The following is a 22,682-nucleotide window of genomic DNA, read 5'->3' as shown; positions in this document are numbered from 1 at the left end:
AAGCAAGAAGTAGAGAGAAAAAGCAATCTCTATTTACCTCTAAGGGATGGAGGATTATAGTCCAATGGAACATCTTACTTGATGAACACTAGAGAAGACCCAAACATGAAGCAAGATCAAGCATGAAGAAGCTGGTTTTCCAGCTATAATGCATTTCCGTATTTTAACAGCCAACGGGGACCTGTACAAAAGCTGTAAACAATTCACAGAAAGTGAGCAAAGACAAGGTACGCATACTTTGACTCATACAGAGAGAGGAACTTTAATTCTGGACTGCCAAGGCCAATTGCACCATTCCACATTCTGAACATTTTAGTCATTTATCCAAGCTACTCATTCATTAAGCAGATACTCTATAAGGCAATATCATGCCCTGATCTTGCTTGTTGCATTCAGAAGTCATCTGGTTTTGGATTTGTGACTCTTAAATTAACGTGAATGGAAAACTAAAAGGCTGAATGTGATGCAGAGATGTCTTTATTAAGAGCACAGAGAGCAAATGTCTCTCAGATGAAACGTGACCAAGGGCCAATACCATAGCCCTGCATTACAGCCCACTGTGGTCAGGTATACATCATTTCCGCCATGTGGGACATTTTCTTGGGGATGTGAAGGAAATACTCCATATACCCTGAAAGGTCTTCAATAGTCACATCATCCACATTAGCCCTGGCCTGTTCAGAGCAAGACTTAAGAGAGCCGGAGGGAGTTTTTGAAAGAAGGACCTGGGAGTTATCCTGCGCCTGTGTTGCTCTTTCAGGAGCTGATGGAAGAGAGTTTTGCAGGTCAGAAAACATGTATACTTTCATGTCCTGCCATCGCTGACACTGGCAGGTCTTGCCTGTACACGCACAGAGACTGCCTTTATTTTGCTCAGACACAGACTGGAAATCTACAAAATCTGTGGCTTTTAGAATAGCTGTGGAAAGAGAAATGGCGCCATCTTCAGGTTTGTTTTTTGGCATTTCTACGGTTGATGCTCTGGATTGCTCAGTACTGTTTTGCTTCGGATCAGCGTCACTGAGAAGATGACTGGCTTGCTCAATCTTAGAGAATTCCTTTGGAGCTGTTATATCTGGGCCAGGGTTACTTTCAGAGGGGCTGGTGGAATTCTTGGACAGTGGCTGGCTGCAAGAAGAGGTTTGATCACTGCAGTGAATGAACTTGGGAGGACGAAGTACTGGAGATTTTGACCGCCGCCGCCGCTGTGTTCTCGCAGTTCCTCTCAAGGGTTTCCTCAAGCAACTAGAAAGTGAAGCAAAATTAGTTGTTCAATCTGCATGGCTGACCATTAAGATACTCTGTCCTGTGACTCTGCAACTTCTGATCTTTCAGCAAATATCATTTCTTTCCTGTACACAGAATGGAAAAGGGCTGCCTTCCACAGTGCTGAGGCCTTATATAGCACACACCCGAAGATTTAAAATCTGTTAGTTATCTAGAGCCTTACTGTGATGCTTTAATGTTCTCTGCTTATTATACTGTACTAATATACACAACACATTTTATACCTCTTGGATTCTTTGAACTAGTATGCCAAATGACTTGCTTTCCCCTCCCTTTCCATATCTCTAAAGGAAAACAGAACAGATCCACAGTAGAAAATTAACTGTAGCAAAAATATTGTTTATGGATAAACTGAGATGGATATCTCCCCCCTACCCACGACACAGTTTCGTTAAAAAAAAAAGCAAGCCAGAAAATTTGAAAGACAATGGAAATATAGGGATCCCAAAATAAGCAGCTGCTTTAAACACAGGGCCATGACCTATGCAGGCTTTCAAATTACGTGCACAGTAGTGGAACTGGAATTGCGAGATCAACATACTAACAGCACACCTACTTCTGTCCACACAACCTGGACACTGAAAAATTATGGTAGCGGCCTCCAGATATTAGACTCTATGCACAAAGGCCTCTGTGCAAAGAGTCAACTGAATATTTCAATGGCAGATGGGGGTGGAATGGCATGACCCTGCGATGAAAATTTGCAATTGTTTTGCTTAGCAATGGGGAGAGGAACAACCAGCTCTCTCCCTCCCGCCTACAATGGGTGGAATCTGCTGTTTAAATGTCTTAGGAAGGTAAGCAAGGCAGATGCCAGGTCTTAAACTAAATATTCCCTATCTAGCACAACAAAGAACAAAATTAGATTAGGAACCCTATAATCACAGTTTACGTTTGTTGTTACTTAAAAGAAATGGCAGGGTCCTGTACTGGTGTGTGCATATGTACTGTCAAACTTTCCCTTATAGAACTAACACCAGTACTTGGGGGAGGGAAATTTAGTTTATGAAACTAGTACACGAGGAAAGGTTTAAAGCCTCTCCAGCACCACCTCTGCAATCCAATTAACAGCTCCACATGGCTTCTTTACAGTTTTTTAAACAAAGATCTCTCAGATCTCCTGCACTACTGTCCTGTTTGAGCCCCAAGAAAATTTTCTGCCCTGTCTCAGCAATAATAACCAGAGCATGGCAGGAGGGCAGGGCTGAGTAGCCAGCAGAGGCGGTGGAGGGCAGTGCAGGGCTCATTTGGAGGGGGACTGGAACGCCATTCCGGCAGTTCCCCCAACAACAATCCCCTTCGATTGAGGCCGAAACAGCCCAGATCAGGTCAGTGCCGGGCGGGGGAACCCTCCTCTGCCCAGCACCGACCTGATCCCGGCTATTTTGGCCTCAATCCAGGCCGAAAATGGCCATTTTTGGCCCGTTTCGGCCTGGATTATGGCCGAAATGACCCGGATTGGGGCCAGAATGGCCTGGATCGGGTCACCGCCATACAGGGGAACCCTCCCCTGCCCAGCACCGACCCAATCCCCGCCATTTTGGCCCCAATCCAGTCTGAAACGGGCCCCAAAGGGCAACTTTTGGCCATTTGGGGCCATTTTTTGCCGGGATCTGGGCAGAAACGGCTAGGATTGGGTTGTTGCTGGACAGGGGAATCCTCCACTGTCTGGCACCGACCCTGTCCTGGCCATTTTGGCCACGATCTGAGGCCAAACAGGCCCCAAATGGCCATTTTGGGCCCATTTCCACAGGGATCGGGGCTGGAACGGCCAGGATTGGGTTGGTGCCGGGCAAGGGACCCCTCCTCTGCCCGGCACTGACCAGGTGCGGGTTGTTTTGGCCCTGATCCAGGCCCAAACGGCCCCCAAATGGCCATTTGGGGTCTTTTGGGGCCTGTTCTGGCCAGGATCAGGGCCAAAACCACCAGGATTGGGTTGGTGTCTGGCAGGGGACCCCTACCCTGCCTGGCACAGACCCAGTCTTGGCTGGTTTGGGCCTGATCCAGGACAAAACATGCCCCAAATGGCCATTTTGAGCCCATTTTGGCCTGGATTGGGGCCAAAATGGCCGTGATCGGGCCACTGCCAGGTGGGGGAACACTCCCCCATCTGGCAGCAGCCGAATCCTGGCCATTTTGGCCCAATCAAGGGGCATGGCACATGTTAATTACTTATGCTAATGAGTTCCTGCAGCTCTTTTTCTACAAAATGACCCCTGGGGCAGTGAGAGAATCCTTCCTCTCCCCAGTGATCCCAAGCAGCTCTGCCTTTTAAAACTACAATTCCGGAATAAAACTGTGTCACCCGATACGTTAAAGAACACATGCCTGGCATCACATCTAATTTGGCCCCAAGTCTCTGCCTGGCACATGCTATTCACCCAGTTCCTCCCAACTCCTTCACTCATAAACCTGCTGCCACCACTTGGCCTTTGTAGAAACTGCTCACAGGAAGGGCCAAGATTCCCCACATCCCTGTGTAGGCTTGCTACTGAGGCCGTACTTCACCCCCAATTTCCTGCTACCCAGCGCCTTGTTACTGCAGGGACTGCTTGCCACACTTGTGAACCACTGGGGGATCAGCAAATTGCCAACAGACAATGCACCTGTTTTAAATAGTGTGGTTGAGCAATGGAAGTCTATGAGACCGAACAGCTACCAGCATTTAAGAATTAAAAAAGGATTTATTAAAAATCTGCATTAGTATAAATAGAGAATTGATTCCTTCACCCACTTCAGTAAATGACACAATCATAATAAAGTATACGCGTACTGTTTCCAACTTCTGTGCTATACTAAGTAGTAGTGCCATGCTGTGGAGAAGGCAAGATCTCAGGAAGCATCTTTTTGCCAATAGAAGCGTGAAAGCCAGCTCTTAATTCTACAAAAAGAAAGGGCTAAAGATCACTTGGAATGCAAGACAGTGACCGTCTTAATTTGTCCTGCCCCTCAGGCACAAGACTATGCCTCAAGTGCATTGGTACCAGTCACTATTTAAGCAGCTGCAGAAGACTAGAGCCTTTGGTAGAACACTCCATCATTGACGTAGTTTTCTTAGCTTGACTCAGCCCCGCCCCCATCTTACCAGTGCCAGCTGTCTTTAGATGCACCCACGTTCTTCAGTTTAGTTTCATCTGTAGGTCTAACAAGCGGTCTCAGAGATGTCACCTCATTCACAGACAGAGAAGCAGTGGATCTAAAATGAGAAAAAAGAACAAGTCAAAAGGGTGAGAAAAATACCACAAAGAATACCGACAGTATGGTTAGAGAGATTATGCTTTCCAAACCATATTTTAGATGTTAAAATATTTATTCTCCCACATTTCTTTCTGGCTTGTTCAGTGTCCTACAAAGCAAAACTTCCTTTGCAAGCTTAGCATAGTTTTTTCCCCCCTGAAGCAAATCAGCTAACACTGCTATTTATTATTATTTTATTTAAAATATTTATTAGCTGCCTTTCTATGTTATGGAACTCAGGAGGGTCACAACTTAAGTAGTGAAACATACACAAAAACTACAATTTTAAAATCACAATTTAAAAACCACAGTAAGTAAAAAACTAAACTGATCAAATGCCATCCTAAATAAAACTATCTTCAGTTACTTCCTAAAGACTGAAAGAGAGTGGGGCAGGCCCATCTCCCAGGGAAGATGGTTCCATAATTGTGTGGCTACAAGTGAAAAGTCTCTCTCTCTCTCTCTCTCTCTCTCTCTCTCTCTCTCTCTCTCTCTCGTGTACCTCCCATCTGGTTGATGGGACTTTCAGGAGGGCCTCTCCCTATTATCTTAATTCCCGGGGAGGAACATATGGGAGTAGACCGTCCCTCAAATACCCCAGTTCCAAGCTATGTAGGGATGGATTTGTTTGTTTATTACACTTATATTCCACTTTCCCTGCAGAGCAGGCTCAGAGCTGATTACATCACAATGTAAAAACAGGTGGCATTAAAAAAACAGATTTGATTTAATTTAAAAACCAGCAGCACTCACATTGTCTTTCCCTCACCAAAATCCATAGGGTGGGTGGTGAACTGACGGATGTTATACAAACTGGGGGCAGTGTCCCCACCCCTGGCAGGAGGCCAATCAAAAAAGGGGGGTCCTCCCACCTCAACCACCCGGTGGAACAGCTCTCTCTTACAGGCCCAGCGAAAGGATAGTAAATCTTGTCAGGCCTGTATTTCCACAGAGTTCCACCAGGTCAGTGCCAGAGCTGAGAAGGCCCTGGCCCTGGTTCAGGCAAGCCAGACCTCCTTGGGGCCAGAGAACCCCCCAGCAGATGTTGATTTACAGAACAAACGGCACTCTGGGGAACATACAGTGAGAGGCGGTCCTGTAGGTATGCCAGCCCCAATCCGGTAAGGGCTTTTAAGGTCAAAACCAAAATCTTGAATTCATGTTATATGTCATCAGAGTGGAGTTCCGGTCAAGACACGTGTCACTGCATTCTGGGCCAGTCGCAACTTCCAGAGCAGGCCAAGGGCATCCCAGCATAGAGCGAGTTGCATGGAGGTGACCATCACATGGATCACTGTAGCAAGGTTGGGGGCTGAAAGGTAAGGGACGACTTGCCTGATCTGACAGAGGTGGAAAAATGCAGACCTGGCAACTGCTGCGACCTGGGCCTCCACTGACAACGAAGCATCCAAGGCCACACCCAGACTCCTCACCAACTGCAGTGATGCAAGCGGCACCCCATCAAGAACTGGGAGTCAAATCCCAGAACCTAAGAGCCCACGGCCCTGGTACAGGACTTCCGTCTTCGTAGGATTCAATTTCAGTCGGCTCTGTTTCAACCATCCAGTCATGCCCCCAAAGCCCTGGCCAAACTATCTGGGGCGGTATTTGGCCATCCATCCATCAACAGATAAAGTTGGGTGTCATCAGCATATTGGTGACAACCTAACTCAAAGCTCCGTGCCAACTGGGTGAGGGGGCGCATGTAGATGTTAAATAACATCGGGGAGAGTATCATCCCTTGTGGAATGCCAGACACTAAAGGGTGGTGAGGCGATAAGTGCTCCCCTAGTGCCATCCTCTGTCCCCAACTGTGGAGGAAGCAGACTAGCCATTTCAAGGCGGTCCCACAAATCCCCACACTGCTTCCAGATTATAAATGTCAATGGATTTTCTATGCACAATTACTAGAAAGGTTTAAATCAGATAAAAATTATGGGGCTTTGACTATGAAAAGAGAGTTTGAAAAAGAGCTTTGTGCAAATGATGAACACGTTATTTCCAAAATGTACATACCTGTTGAAATTTGAAACGGAAGAAGAATGTGTGAAAGACTGTATAGTAAATGGGCAAAAAAAAATTGGGTATAAGATGCAAATGGACCAGTGGGAAAATATGTGAGTTAAGCGGCTCAAATTCACTTTTGAGTTCCACACTTAAAGAAAACTTTTATAAAATGATGTATCAGTAGTATATGTCTCCTGATAAATTAGCAAAAATAAGTAAAGGTATGTCAAATAAATGTTGGAAATGTGAGCAACATGAAGGAACATTTTATGATCTTTGGTGGACTTGTCCTAAAGCAAAAAATTTTGGTCACAAATTCATATTTGTGAATATTAATATACAGTTTAAACCAGAAGCCTTTTTGCTGGGACTAATGGACAAACAGTTAGAATATAAACATTGTATCTTATTTCTATATATGCCAACGTTGACTGGGCATTTATATGTACAAAAATGGGAAAGTACAGTATGGCCTTCAATGGATGACTGTATTGTGAAAATGATCGAGTTAGTGGAGATGGCCAAACTTACAGCTCTGATTAGAGATAAAAACATTGTCTGCCTTTATGGTTAATTGGAAACACCTTATTGACTTTCTGCGTGAGATTAGAATGAACTGATGATTTGTGGATTTGGTTTTTAAGAAGATAAATTTTGTAAAAATAAATAGAAGGGGGGCAGTATTTGAAAGGTTAATTGTGGAGGTATCAAAACTACAAGTATAATGTTTGTAAAGACATGATAGATGTTGTAGAGAAAAATGGAAAATGAAATGAAATATGTATTATTTTTCTTTGTTTTTTTCTTTTTTGTTCTCTTTTTCTCTTTTTGTATTCCTTTTTCTTTACTTTCTTGTTTCTGTACCTTTTTATTGGACTTTTAATCTTATCAATAAAATAAAAGGTATTCTTTTTTTAAAAAGATGATCTTGCTCCCCCATTGCGATTCCACCTCCATCTTAGCTCCTGCTTCATTCGACGTAACTCCGTGGTATACCAGGAAGCCAGTCGAGTACGGGGGCGAAGAAGGCAATTTCATCAATGGCTTCAGAAAGATGGGTGTGCCAGTCCTTCACTTGTGCATCTAATAAACCACCAGGGGGCACTGGATCCTGCAGAGCATCCAGAAACCAATTGGATCCATAAGTCTCCATGGGCGAGCATAAATCAGCTCACCACCTATGCAGGGGAGGGGGGCTGGTACACCCAGATATGAGCCTTCAGGAGAAAGTGGTCCGACCATGGCACAGTTTCAATCATGTCCAGGCCCACATGTATCCCCATCCCAAAGATTAGATCTAGCATGTGGCCCGCTTGATGTGTGGGGGCTGATACAAACTGAGGAAGTCCTAGTGTTGCCACAGAAGACACCAGGTCCACAGCCTGTGTGGAAGTGGCATCATCAACACAGACACTGAAGTCTCCCAAAACTAAACGTTTGGGGTACTTCAAGACCCAGCCAGCTACCACCTCGAACAGACTCGGCAGGGAAGCTGCTGGTGCGCTAGGCGGTTGATACACTAGACAGATCACCAAACCCTCTTCAGCACTCCACATCAGGCCAGCATAATCAAGGCCAGGAATCTTTGGGGTGGGGAGCGGCCTGAAAGAGAAAGACTCTCAAGTGAGCATCACCAACCCTTCCCCCCCGGCTACTTGTCTGGGACTCATGAAGGACCAAGAAACCTGGGGGGTGGGGTGGGGGGATATCAGTTCTTTCAAGGCTATCATCTCTCCCTCCTTCACCCAGGTCTCAGTCATGCATACCAGGTGACTGTAAAATAATCCAGCAGTGTTCTTGTCTTATTAATGGACCTGGCATTACATAGCATCAGTGTAAGAGAAGGGCTAATACTCCTAGCCCCACAACCAGCATACTTCGGGATAGGGCGAAGGTTGGAAGGGCACTAAGTCATACCATATCTTTGTGCCCTTCCTTTCCTTGACCTCGCTCCACCACCATACTGCCCCTGTCCCTGAATTACTGGGATCCCTGACTCCATGCTGGCCTCTTCGCCAGTAACCCTAAATGCCACCCCAATCCCCAGGACCAAATTCCTAACAATTTCACCAAATCCCACCACACCAGAAAAAATAAAATAATCTACCCATCCCACATTCACACTTGGGTTATTCAAGCCCTACCCTCTCCATCAACAATCCAAACAACCTAACAATAACATTTCCAACATAGATGAACAGCAATATTCCCTATCTACTCCTCAACATTCATCATTCATAACAATAAAATTTATGTACAGCAGCTGATGATAGTGACAAGAACCAGAGTCTGTTGGCCAGGGGTCTCCTTCACCACTTTAAAGGTCAAAACAACCATCCTGAATTGTGTTTGGGAGCAGATTAGTAGCCACTATAATTGCTATATCAGGATCACATGGTCCCAATAGCTAGCCCTGACCAGCAGTCTAGATGCTGCATTCTGCACTAGCTGCAGCTTCCAAACACTCTTCAAGGGGAGTTCCAAGTAGCGCACACTGCAATAGTCCAGTCTAGATGTAACTAAAGCATAGATCACCATAGCTATATCCAAGTGAGCCAGGAACAGGCTCAGCTGACGTACCAGACAAAGCTGGCCAAAACCACTCTGAACCACAGCAGTCACCTGGCTTTCTAAAGTGACTGCTGTGTCAAGTAGCACTCCCAAGATGTGAATCTAACTTTTTGACCCCATCTAAGACGGGGACGATCTCAAGTCCCTAGTCTACCTTCCTACTAACCCACAGAACTTCCTTCTTATCAGGATTAAGTTTCAGCTTGTTTGTCCTCATCCAACCCATTAATGAGTTCAAGCACTTGTTCAGAACATCAACAGCAACCTCAGAATTAGCTGGAAAGAAAGTAGAAGTACATATTGCTGACGATACAACCCAGACCTCCTGATGTCCTCTTCTAGTGGCTTCATATAGATAATGAATAGTGTAAGGAATAAAATCAAACCCTTCTGGGACCAACCTCCCAGATAGGGCTCAAACCACCATAGCATTGTGCTCTCTAGTCCCAATGTTAAGAGGCAGCTCAGAAGGATACTATGGTCAACAGTATCAAAGGCTTCTGAGAAAACCAGCAGAATTAGCAGGGTCACATTCCCTTTATCTAATTCTCAGTACAGGTCATCCAACCAAGGTGACCAAAGCAGTCCCTGTTCCAAATCCTGGCATGAAGCCAGATTGAAATAGGTCAAGAAACCCAGTATCTTCCAAGAGCCCTGGAGCTGAAAAACAACCACTCATATTAGCACCTTGCCCAAGAATGGAAGACTGGAGATGGCCTGGAAGTTCTCCAACATAGTAGGACTCAGGTTGGTTGTTTTCCCCCCTCAAAACAGATCTAATCACTGCCTCTTTGAGATTGGTGGCACAATTCCCACTCTCAAGGAGGCATTTGCCACTTCCCTTTCCCATTTGGCCAGTTCCCCTCTGGCAGTATTTTATCAGCCAGGAAGGGCAAAGGTTGAGGACACAAGTGGTAGTTCTCACCTCTCCAAGGATCCTGTCCAAATCCTCGAGCTCCACACGTTGAAAGGTATCCATATATATTGGATAAGCAGATGCCAAATATACATCATCTGAACAATGCATCCACGCCAGCATCTAACTCAGAGTAGATCTGGGTGATTTTGTCTGCAAAGTAAGTAGCAAATGGATCGCAGCAGGTCATTGTGTGGTCAGAGTCAAATTCCATGGGGCTATGATGTAAAATTGGGGTTGGGGAAAGCAATGGTGAACTACCCTGTAAAAACTTCACTGCGAGACTCTGCGGATCTCTCTCGACGCACTATAGGACAGAAAGGCCTGGAGGGGGACGATCTACAGAGTAGCCGAGGGTCGGACGCGACTGTGTGGCTTGGATCAGATCGGATGATGTAAAAGCCTCTGAACCACAGAAAGAGCTCAGCTGGACAATTACATGCAGACACAATGGTGGTGAAGAAATATTGCCTTTTTGCTACCAACACCACCCCAAAATAGGCTCTGATAAGGGCTCTATGCTGTGTTCAGTCAGCCTCTGCCCAAGTTTTCTAGCCATCATCCTTCCTGTTTCATTACTATCAGTTTCCCATAAACAAGGGAGATAGCCTTGGGAGCTCTGCCTGGGGGCTCTGTGATTATGTCAACCACTCAGGCCATTTCCCTATGCCAGGGAGCAGTCAGTGCCTCGACATAACTGCTAGCAGTTGAAGTGGTAAAATCTCCCAAGTGTTGACAGGAAAGATACAACAGGTATCTGGGGACGACCATCATCAATCATCATAACTGGTCTACCATCACCGTGGAGGGAAGAGGAATCCACAAGTCTAAATTTTATCAGAAAATATTTGTCCATGACAAAGGAATAAACTTTAACTCCCCCACTTCCGAATCACCCTCCACATCAGTATAATAAACCAAATTCATATGTGGGGCCAGTAATTACTTGGGAGAGGCTCAGGGTCATAGTGGAGGCCATGAAATCCTGCACAACTCCTCATAGCTTGGCCTTGGCATGGATGTTAAAATCACCCAGGAACAGAGACCAGCTCAGCAAGCTGCAGAAGAGAAATGGCTGGGCACCACAGTGGATAGTACACCTTCCCTGGCACATATCAACCAGCTATCCCCCTACCCAAAAGGAGGCAGCTAAGAACTAGCATAACCACTCCTTCAACCACCCAGCAAGCCCTTTAGCCCTTCCACTATCACTGTTCCAGCAGATAAAGGAGCAGGTCCTCCCCATCATGAATCCCCAAAGTGGCAACTCTCTTTGCAATTGCCCCTTTGATGGTGACTCCACCGGTGGTGCCATGCTATGCTCAAACAGCTATGAATGATCAAATGGATTCTTTTAGAGCCTTGTGTATTTTCCATTTCCCACACAGAACATTAATTTGCAAAAACAAATTCACACTAACATAGTAAAACAAAACATATAGACCTGAAACAGTAATTTAAACTCCACAGTTAATATCATTTTCAAATCTTATCACAAGCGCTTTAACCCAAGGGTTCACAGAAACATTAGACACAATTCCCTTTGCTGCTCTAGAAATATTTGCTCCAAATTCAATTGAATTATCCAAGATTCTGAGATATAAAAGTGGGGAATTCGAATACTTCTGGATACATATGCAGAGTCCTCATACAAGTGAATTAAAAAACATGGCTTTATTCTTTCATCCCATCAATTAAGGCAAAGAACAGAAGGGCTGACAAAGTAATATAGTTAAGGGTTGCAACTGAGCGAGTGAAACTAGATCATAAAAAGTATGGTTACAGGAACCACTAAGAGACAATAGAGGTTAGAGAATGTACCAATAATTAAAGGAGGTTAAATGAAAGTGGGAGGGAAGGTAGCATGGTATAGCTTGATGTTGTCAGATTTCAGAAGCTAGGCAGGGTCAGTACTTGGATGTCTGACCACCAAGGAAGACTCTGCAGAAGGAAGACAATGGCAAAACACCTCTGCTTCTCACTTGCCTTGAAAGCCCCTTGCTGGGGTCATCATAAGTTGGTTGCAACTTGACAGCACACATGTGAAAGGAGGCAGCTTTACTGTGATTATTGGGATTCTCTGCTGGGTGGACACAGCCTATCACTCCACAGCTGGTCTTTGTTATTGCTAAAGCATCAAAACCTGGTCACTTACAGACAAGACAGAGGTTTCTACATTTTGAGGAACTTCTCAAATACACAGAAAAATACAGCTTTGTATGTTTAACCAGAAGTAAAACCCAAAAAAATGGTCCAATGAAGACAGAGAAAGCTTCAGAAGGCAAAGAACTCTGAGAACAGCTGAGCTTTTTAAAGGGGGGAAAGTAGAATACAGGAAGAAGGGAAATTGGTCTGCTCAAGTCCTGAAAACATACAGAATCCAGGAAAAGGGAGATTTTGATATGGCGAGGAAACATCAAAATCATTTATTCCCATCCTCCATCCCCATTTTTGCAGGGTCTCCTAGCTTGTTTCTGAAGAATAGCAATCTAGTACTTTTATTAAAGAGAAAACTCACAGGGAATTGTATCTTATGTACAATCACTGCTTCAAGGATCTAAGGACAGCCTCAAGAGACACTGATGAGAGATGTAAAACAAATTTTAAATAAATAAATAAAAAGGGGCAAGATGTGCTCCACCTGTTCTAATGCAGCTGAAGAGACTGTTTTTAGAAACAAGCAAGGAGTTTATGTCGTTTTAAAAAAAGATAAAATTCTACAAAAAAAGTTTTATGTTCATCCTAGTTTTTTTGGGGGGGGGGGGGTTGTTTGTTTCATTTTCCAAACTTGTGATAACTCGTGAGGGGGAGGGGGTTTCTCTCCTGTTTTCTTTATAGTACTAGGAGAGTTATAATAAATATTAAGGTACAGCTACAGACATAACTTAAGAAGCATGACACAGCACAATCGATAGGGAAGGCTGAGTCATTATTGTGAACAAGAGAATGAGACTTAAAGGAATTAATGATGCAGCCTGCAGTTGCCATTTGTCAAGCAATTGGAATGCTTCTTGTTGCTGCTGTGTATTTGCAAGTCTCGGTCTCAGGTTTACAATCTGTGTTTGCAGAAACCTTGGGGCTCCATGGAAGCCCACCAGAGAGTCCTCCGCAAGAAAGTGGTGGATATGCTCCCTTGCAATGTAGCACGTCCAGCCTCTCACACTGCCTTCTGGAAGTGCAACTACTGAGTCTGTTCTTCCAGTGCACATTCTCAGTTAATAAAGGGCAATGGTGAAGTCAAATAGGCGTGTGTTCTAACACACAAATTAAAATATGGAGCAGTAGTTCCTTCACCGACAAGTCAATTTGGAAACGTTGAACTGAACCTTATAAAAATCACTACAAGGACAGCATGGAAAAACTATTCAACTAGTCAATAATGCTTCCTATTTTTATGCTGTTCTATTGGCATGTGTCACATTGCTGCGAGTTGTTTTACTAGTAATTACCAGTGCCTTGGCCACAACTAGTCCCTCCCACACCTGCCTCCCAGGAAGTTTCCTAACCCTTAGTGAATAGTCAGTTCTCTACAGACAAAAGAATGGCTATAATTGATACCATCCTATAGAGTAGTAAAAGGGTGGCTGCATCTCCAACAACTGGCTGAAAATTATCATCGGCACTGCTCTGTGCACCCAAAATGATCACTGACTCACAAGATACAAAAGACACACAGTCAGACTGCTTTCTTGAAACAGGACCAGATTCAAACCAACTGACTGCCGTCAGTTATGAGTCATGGCCAATCTAGGATGGCATAAACCAGCAAAGCAGAACAGCTCCATTCCAATACAACTTGTATAGTTATCATTAAGGGGAAAACAGCATGAGCTCAACTGAGTAATACAACATGAAAGATGGATGCTACTTAGCAGCTTAGCACCAGAGGGAAGCTTCTGACAGGAACTGATATACTCTTCACTCACACTTGCAGAACAAAAGCAACTAACCTGGAGGTCTGTGAAATACCACAGAGGAGAATTCAGACTTCACTAATCTCTCAGAGGTGCATATATTTCAAGATGAAAGAACTCTAGCCACATATCTGCAGTTATTTCCTTAATCTCCACTTCAACCATCATGTCAAACCATAGTTAATAATGTTTAGACTCTAAACGGCTCAGAAGTGTTTGCCTGCTTTCATTTTCCACACTCTCAGCACTCAGGTTTATATAGTTCACAAGTTCATTCCTACCTCCATGATGCAGAAGTTCCTGGAGGAAGGTTGTAATTATTCACACCAAACCAAGTTAATACAAACCATGGTTCGCAGTTCTGGTTTGCCAATGATTTGCAAGCCGCAGTCTGTTAATTCAGGTGTCAGAGCTTAATTGTTATTTTAAACCATAGCTGGCAGAATATCTGAAGCCTTTAAAAAATACATTTTAATTTAATACTAAGTTTATATTGTTTGCAAAGAACATGGAGCCCCCTTCCTCCCTGAGAGCATCCTACAAAGTCCTCCGTTCAGATTGCTCCACTATTATTTCAGCATCTTCTCTTATCTCTGAAATATGGTCTACCTTTCAGGAGGGCAGAAAATGCCAATTTAGCACATATGAACAATACTGAACACTCATGAAGTGCTGTATAAATTCTTTTTTAGAAATAAAAAAGCAGGGGGACACATAGCAAAAAGCATGAAAGAAGGAAGCTGTGTGTCTGATGGCAGTGGAGTCAGGAGTTTCCCAAGTCTCAGCAGTTATTCATCATAGATAGTCTCTCCTCAGCCAAGACAGCTAAAAACTTTTTAAATGATTATGTACAAAGCAAATTTTGTTCCAGGTTCCGTATTGCACAGAAAAAGCAACATGCATAGTTCTATTTTTAAAAAATTCACTGCACTTTTGCTTACCCTTCTGCATCAACTCTTAGCTTTTTGAAAGCTGCTTGTAGATTCTCCTCAATCTCCAACATTGCTGGAGAGAAATCCACTGCTCTTTTTCTCTGCAGGCTGAAGAGAGAAAATAAACATAAGAATAAAATGGAGGCAACAAATTAGGTATGAATTTATTCTGTATTTGACTAATGAAAGTGACTCAAACTGAAAGATTATCTAGATATGTAACACTATGTTAAGGAGAAAACAGCAATTCTGTGTGGAGTCTTCAATTAAAATAATAAGCCGTTCCAGTTCTTCTGGACAGAATGAAGCTATATGAAGGATTACAAGCCTAGAAGCAACACCAAACAATGTTAAAAACATTTTCTTCCTGTTCCTGGAAGAAAGGTACGTCTAGGACAAATTTCATGCACTAGTACTTGAATGGCAGCTTCATCATTGCTAAGATCATTCAGGAAAAGCAATTCTCCAAACGTACTCCTCCAACACGTCAATATTTTACCTACTTCCAACTGTATACGAGGCCTCATAACTGAGTCCACCTCTATGCAAAAGAGGGAAAAAATCAATTCCTCAACGAAGAACACAAGCATACCAGACTTGCAACATGATCACTCTGCAACAGTCTCGTGCACGGAAGTTTGTTTTGTTTCTTTCATTTTTTGTTATTAATTCCCAAAGAGACTGTTCCATTATTGGGTTGTTTTGAATGGGTTTCGTTTCATTATTGTTTCATTTTCATAGTTCTATTTCATTATTATTTCCCATTAGTATCAATGGAAGACCGACACACACCCTTTTCTTAGGTTTATACTTGCATGGTGTTCCATTCAAACCAAACAAAATACAGCAGGGTTGTAATAATCCCTGTGGACACCCATACTGCCAAATTTCAGACAGAGAGAATAACAAAACCCTCCCTTTGAGGCAATGAAAGCCACCCATGTTTAACATGAAAGGAAAATTGGTAAGATTCCAAGCAGTAACATAAACAGCAAGCTTTCTTTGAAGAATAGTAGCATAAGGAAGAGGCAGACAAGACAAACACATTTGGTGGAGGCAAACTTGCTCGAAGAGGGGATATGGTAGAGCAGGCAAGCAGGAAAAATATGGCACAGCAGGACAGGCATTATGAAAGTAAAACCAATAGAGGCGGATACTGCAATAAAGAAGAAAACAAGAATAAAAGAAGGGGGGAAATCACCATTTTTGTTATTACTGCAATTATGAAAGAAACCAGTCTACTCTGCATTAAACCACACCAAATTCAATGGGCCTTATTCTCAAGAAAGGCTGCATAGCTCCAGGGTCTTACTGAACTTAGCTGGTCTTACTTCACAGTAACCATGTGTAAAATTGCTGTTAAGACAACTACAATATAAACACAGCGACCTAAAGTTGCTTTGGGCCAAATTACAGCCGCTATAACTGTGCCTCTACTGCTCTAAACTACACGTACTCCAGAAAGGAAAGCAGAGATTTTAAAAGTCTGTAGAGCTCAAGCTGAAGGAGCAAGCAGCAGAAAAACTGCCAGAAAAGAGCTCACTTGGATGCAACTCCCTCCCTGCTCCTTCTCTCAGCTGATGTTTGCTGGCTCTTTAATCTGGGAAGTTTCTTACTTGGCTTTCTTGTTGGCTGTCATTATGACACATCTAGAAGGATAGATGTGTCATAATATGCTTGATGTATTCAACACCAAGTGTTGAATCAGGCAACAAGGAAAACATAAATGGAAGTGGCATCTGCAACAGCTTCCTGTGCCACTCGCCTATCAAGCACATGGATGTCAGCAGGTACATAGGTCATTCTTATCATTACAGAAAATATTCACAATTCCAAAACTTTGAGGCGGGCTACTGTCACTTTCCTCCTGCCCTTTACTTTTCATAATGCAAACACCAAGTATCAGTTTACACATTCTGCCCATATCTGTAACATAACTCAAGAACTAGGCACTGAACAATGAGAGTCAAAAGATAAACCCTGCCTTACAGACTTAAAACTAAGCAAGCCAAGTCTAGAAAGAAAGGAAGTGGTGGGTGGGAAACAAAAAGCACAGAGATGTAAAGGCCTGGAAAATGGACTTTAAAAGGAGGTTTTTTCCCCTTTCAAAATGACTGAAACGTGTCATTCTGACACACGTGTCAATTTCCTCTCTAGGATCAAACTCAAGGAAAATTAGTTCTGTCAATCTGCAACACAAGTGAGGTATGCTCAGTGCTGACTGGCTGAAATTTACAGTCTCAAACCATCCTCTCCAATCCACCCCCTAAAAAGTTTTGTCTCTCTTTTAAAAAGTAGTTTTAAAACCAATTTCATAACAAAACTAAGTAGTGAACAAATTCTTCAATTAATAAATGTTCATGTGGCACTAGAACAACGACAGAAAGCAGACAGCATGCCTGACGCCTAGGCAGGCCTCATAGTCCAGTGAAGCAATTGAACTGTTAAGTGCATTCTGACATACAACTGGCATGTCAGTCCAAGTGACAGGTAAAAAATGATCATCTGACTATCACTGAGTGCAGCCAAAAATTCCACAAAGACAAGAATGGCAGTATATCAATGACACACTCCTTGCTAAAGTCATTTGTTAACAAGGCCATGCGTGTAGTAGTCACAGGCAGGCACAGCAGCTCAGCAAAGCATCACTGTAGTCACAAGCTGTAACTTCTAATCAGATTTTTGTTTAATAGCCATTATTAGGAATAGGCTGGCTGATGGCTGCCTGTGTTAATATTTTGCTCAGAAAAGAAAGGAACTTAAAAGCAGACTACTTTAACTTAGTTGGCTTTGTCCCTTTTCATTAAGTTCTTCAGGCAGTACAAATACACAATAAATCAAACAGCCTATAAATTATCCTTTTGAATTCAAGTTATGCTTTCATGAGGCAGAACACAATTGTAATATGATCCAAGTTATAAATATAAAAAGCATAATAGATAGCATATAAAACAGTGAGGCCTTAAACATGAACTGTTTCTGAACTGGGACTTCCGATCCTGAGCTGCCTTTTTGCTCACGACAGGCACTTCTGGTCATAAAAGAGGGCAAGGATGATTTCTGCTGATTTGTCCCTCTCACTGCAGCCACTCCTTACTCTGACCTCCAAGATACTCCTGTGGGTTGTGGCCCATCAGGAACACAATTTCAAGGGGCATCTGACTGTGGAAGATTGGCAGGAAAGGTTTATTTATGCAGTACACCTCTACTCACCCTACGCAGGATCCAAATCGGGATCTTTTACAAATAGGTAATGTATTAGTGCTCCAACTATATTAGAACTGCAAATGCAGAGCAAAACTTCCCTGGCCTGAAGGTCCCCAAACAGAAAAGGGCAACATGTACAACAGTCTGCATACCAAGAGGCCTCTGTTTTCTGCAATGCAGCTTTAAAGATGTTTGCCTGAGGCTACATAATTACTACCACATAACTATAGCAAAATGTGCAACACTAAGGCAGACCCTTAACAAATATAAAACCAACAGTCACAAAAAACAAGACACAAAGATTCTCCAAACAAATATGGTCCAGGGAGGTATTATTTCCATTTTCTCCCATAACCCATATGATCTTCCCTTGGCCCAAAAGTCCATTATGCACCCATATTTAAATCAAATGCCATCACATATTATGCTGCCATGCATCCCAATAAAAATCAGCACTTTCCAGATTAAAAAAGCATAACCCAAAAGCATAAAAAGGACCAGGTGTACAAAGAATGCACAAGAGCAACAACCATGTAAACCCAGCCAGGTAAACACAGAAGCAGAGTCAGACAGACAGGTACACACACACTCAAAGAGAGAGAGAACACTACACAAAAGGAGAGCAAGAACACAAAGCAAACTCACCAGTACTCAATGTGTTTCTTTTAAAAGCAAGTTTCTTTGCTGTCTCTCTGTTTTTCCCTATTAAACTAGCTAGGGCAGGTTCAACAAAGCTGAGGACTTCTGCTCCAGGGCTCGCATCTTTCCCTGCAAAACTAGCCCAGTCACAGTGCTGGGCATCCCTGGGGGTTGCTTCAAATGGGGAAGGAAACGGCGCCACGTAGGAAGATGACGACATTTTTCCCACACCTGTGCATAAAACGCTATGACGTTTGAAGAACTTTTATGTTGCCCTTTTAAGAACTTCTCCCTTTTAAGTCAGTTCAAAATAAATTTTTTCTCTATCTGCTAAAACATCAGTATTTTAAGGGATCAACTTTTCACAAGTAAATAAATACCAGTAAGTGTCACTTTAGTCTATTACAAATGTTTGATATGTACCTAAACCCACCTTGAGTAAGTTTCTGAAGAGACAGCGTATGTTTTCTAAATAAATAAATAAATCTCTTGCAGACTCTGCATTGTAAACTGTTACAACCTATAGCCCCAATTCTTAACCTACACCTAGAGTGCAGATAAAAAGAAAATTCACACGAAGGGGCCAGCCCCAAGTTTGTAGAAAAACTTAAATCAATATCCTCTAACTCACAGAAATAACACCTGCAACTTTAAGAACACCTGTTGAGATTTCACAAAACCACACTAGGAGACCTTGCGTGCCATTTTGGGGTTGCTAGTCAACTGGCTTCCATGCTGGGGGGGGGGGTACTGAAAACAGTAGAAAATAAGAGGGGGAGGGAAAAGGCAGAAGGAAAAGCTGAAGGGTGGAGAAGCACACAAAAGTAGGCAAATGTGAGAGATTAAAAGGCTGCAGCGGATGCCAAGAGAAGAAAAGAAAGTGTGCAGAGAGATATATGGAAGGAATAATATTCCCTCCCATCCTCACAGGTCTTCTGCTTATAACTGTTTCTAATATTCCAGTTTTATATGGTCTACTGTCTGTTCATTGTATATTATACATGCGGTCTTTGTCTTTTAGTTTATTTATGAGTTATTCTACACTGCAGACCTACAGAACACAGAAGGGGTAGTCAGATGACTAGGTTCCAGCCTACAGGAGTAGGTGGACTGCTCTGAAGCCCACTGCATCATTTTGCAAAGCATTTTGCAGATAAAATCGTACAATTCTGTCTTTGACTCTACATTAGGAGAGACAGGATCAGAAGGTCCCATGGTCCTCATTTGTCCAGTTGTGTGGCTGAGACCTAATGTGGTGTCATGGTTCGAGTGTCAGACTAAGATCTAGGAGATCCAGGTTCAAAGACCCGCTTTGCCATGGAAATTTGCTGGGTGATCTTGGGTCACACACTCACAGTCTAACCTACCTCTCACGGTTACTGTGAGGGTTAAATGGAGACGAGAACAATATTAGCCACTTTGTGCTCCCCTTAGGGAGAAGGCAGGATATAAATGAAGTCGATTTAAAAATCCTTTTCAGTATGTCCAGTCAGGACATGGACAGGATTCTTGAAAGACTGAGACCTACTACCTGCTCCTACAACCCCCTGCCGCTTAAATCTGCTGGGGAGGGGACGAGTAACTGGATCTGGGAGACAGTAAATCCCATCATGAGAGAGTGGGTGGTCCCCTATGCATTGAAGAGCAGGGGTACTTTCATGCCTAAAGAAGCTTACTTTGGGAGCTAAGTAACTACCACCCAGTCTTAAACACACCATTCTTGAAAAAGGTACTTGAACAAGTGGTGGCTGGACATCTTCAGGGATTTCTGAATGAAGCAGATTGTCTAGATCCATTCCAAACTGGTTTCACATCTCATTAAAGGATTGATACTGCCTTGGTTGCCCTAGTAGTTGACATTTGTCAGGAGATGGACAGGGTTAGTGCAACCCCATTAATTCTCCTAGACCTCTTGGCAGCTTTTGATACCATCAATCGTGGTATCCTTCTGGACTGCTTTTTGGGATTGGGACGGGAAGACACTGTTCTGCAGTGGTTTCGTTCCTCCCTCGAAGGTTGGTTTAGACTGTGGTGCTAGAGGACTGCTGCTCCATCCCTTGGCCTCTGGCCTACAGGTTCCTGCAAGATCCCACCTTGTCCCCCATGATTTTTAATATCTATGTGAAGCCACTGGGAGAGATCATCTGGAGATTTGGGCATCATCCACAAAGATGTGGATGATGCTCAGCTCTACCTTATACATCCAGAAGATCCCAGGGAGACCGTGGAAACCATGAACAAGTGTTTGGAAGCTATTTTGGAATAGATCAGAATTAGCAACCTGAAACTTAATCCTGACAAAATGGAGACACTACTAGTAGAGAGAAAGTCTGACCCAGGAAATGGAACATCTCCTGCTCTGGATGGGATTACACTCTTCCCACCCAAAGGAGTTGGTTCATAGCTTGAGGGCGCTGCTGGACCCAGTCTCTTGTTGGATGAACAGATGGCGACTGTAGCCACAGCTAACAAAGTTCTATCTCATATCTTCCAAATTCACACCTGATATAAATGAGTCACCACTGAGCAAGAAAAAAATGTATCCATGTGATGCAGCACATACCCAGTGCCTTGATTAAACTGCTCGGCTGCTATGTGAAGTAATTAAATTTAAACTCTGTTTCATCTCTGTTTGGCTTTCTGCTTGTTTTCCAATTTTCTGCTACCATACGCCATTACTATGTATGGGTGTGAAAGTTGGATGGCGAAGAAGGCTGACAGGAAGAAAACTGATTCATTTGAAATGTGGTGCTAGAGGAGAATTTTGTGGATACCATGGATGGCCAAAAAGACAAAAAAGTGAGTACTAGATCAAATCAAGTCTAAATTCTCCCTAGAAGCTAAAATGACAAAACTGAGGCTATTGTACTTTGGTCACATCATGAGAAGACAAGATTCTCTGGAAAAGTCAATAATGCAAAGTGGAAGGCAGTAGCAAAAGAGGAAGACCACAAAATGAGATGGCTTGACTCAATAAAAGAAGCCACGTCCTCCAGTTTTCAGGATCTGAGCAAATATGTTAATGATAGGATATTTTGGAGGTCTCTCATTCGTAGGATCGCCATAGGTGAGAGGCAACTTGACAGCACATAACACACAGACACCCTATTGCATCTGTTTGTTAAACATCCTGTTAATCATATTACATTTTGCTCAGTGAATGTCCTAGCTATTGATTATATTGTATTTACAATATAAGTTTATGTATAAGTTTAAACATATGCTGATCAGGAAAGAGAGGGCATGAAAGGATATAAGCTGGCATTAGGCTCTTATGGCCCTTTCTTACATATCCAAGAATCATCACTTTGGCGTTTTCCTCCAGGCCAGATTGGCTAGGTATTCTGGAGGCTTTTTTCCTTCCTCTGGGCATACAGCAGAGGTCACTGGGAGAGGTGAAGGGGGGTGGGGGTAGATAGCTGTGAATTTCCTGCATTGTGCAGAATATTGGCCTAGATGACCCTTGAGATCCCTTTCAGCTCTGTTTTTATGTTTCTCTTTTAAGTTTTTATGTTTCTCTTTCTTGCTAATAACAAAGGTTTAACATATTAACAGCAATCGGCCATAGATCTCAGTGAAAACGGAATAATAATAATAATAATAATAATAATAATAATAATAATAATAATAGTGCTGGCACTGGCAGAGAACTACACAGAGCCTGCCTACCTGTTGAGTCCCCCGCCAGTTAAGAAGCCCTCCCAGAAGCCGCCTAGCCCGGCTTACCAAAGACTCAGCGCTACGGGAAAGAATCTTCTGAAGGCGAAAGCTTGAACGCCCGACGCAGCGACTCAAGAGAAACAGGCCCGTTTGAGTCTCTTTTGCTTTGGGAGGTAACGAAGAGGCCCACACTTATTCGAGCCAGCGAAGACCGCCGCAAAAACCTCGAAACGCGTCGCTCTCCCGCCTCAGGAGAGACAGCCGGGTAACCCGGACGTAAAGGCGGCCTTCCCTTGAGTCTCTAGGGAGGGT

The 22,682-nt window shown here is 43.3% G+C and overlaps 1 protein-coding gene across 2 annotated transcripts; it reads right to left on the bottom strand.

Moving 5' to 3' along the window:
* Positions 1-246: 246 nt before the first annotated feature.
* OSER1 (oxidative stress responsive serine rich 1) lies at positions 247-22,673 on the bottom strand. Of its 2 annotated transcripts, none has more exons than XM_054981264.1 (4): positions 22,437-22,673; positions 14,874-14,972; positions 4,373-4,483; positions 247-1,245 (listed from the first exon to the last, which is right to left on the bottom strand). In XM_054981264.1, exons 2-4 carry the CDS (start codon positions 14,933-14,935, stop codon positions 564-566), a joined length of 855 nt encoding a protein of 284 aa, XP_054837239.1. In that variant the 5' UTR covers positions 14,936-14,972; positions 22,437-22,673; the 3' UTR covers positions 247-563. The 2 variants fall into 2 exon arrangements, with proteins under 2 accessions (XP_054837239.1, XP_054837240.1); XM_054981265.1 differs by having other exon boundaries at positions 22,380-22,441.
* Between the last annotated feature and the right edge of the window lie 9 nt (positions 22,674-22,682).

The sequence above is a fragment of the Eublepharis macularius genome, chromosome 5, assembly GCF_028583425.1.
Source record: "Eublepharis macularius isolate TG4126 chromosome 5, MPM_Emac_v1.0, whole genome shotgun sequence".
Classification (NCBI taxonomy): domain Eukaryota; kingdom Metazoa; phylum Chordata; class Lepidosauria; order Squamata; family Eublepharidae; genus Eublepharis; species Eublepharis macularius.
The sequence above is the reverse complement of the archived record's forward strand: the minus strand, read 5'-3'. Positions and strand labels throughout refer to the sequence as shown.

Coding starts and splice junctions, on each gene's coding strand:
- OSER1 (XM_054981264.1), bottom strand. CDS start 14,935: ATGTTGGAGATTGAGGAGAATCTACAAGCAGCTTTCAAAAAGCTAAGA. Junction 4,484..14,873: donor CTAAGAGTTGATGCAGAAGG/GTAAGCAAAAGT, acceptor TTCTCATTTTAG/ATCCACTGCTTCTCTGTCTG. Junction 1,246..4,372: donor TCTAAAGACAGCTGGCACTG/GTAAGATGGGGG, acceptor TTCACTTTCTAG/TTGCTTGAGGAAACCCTTGA.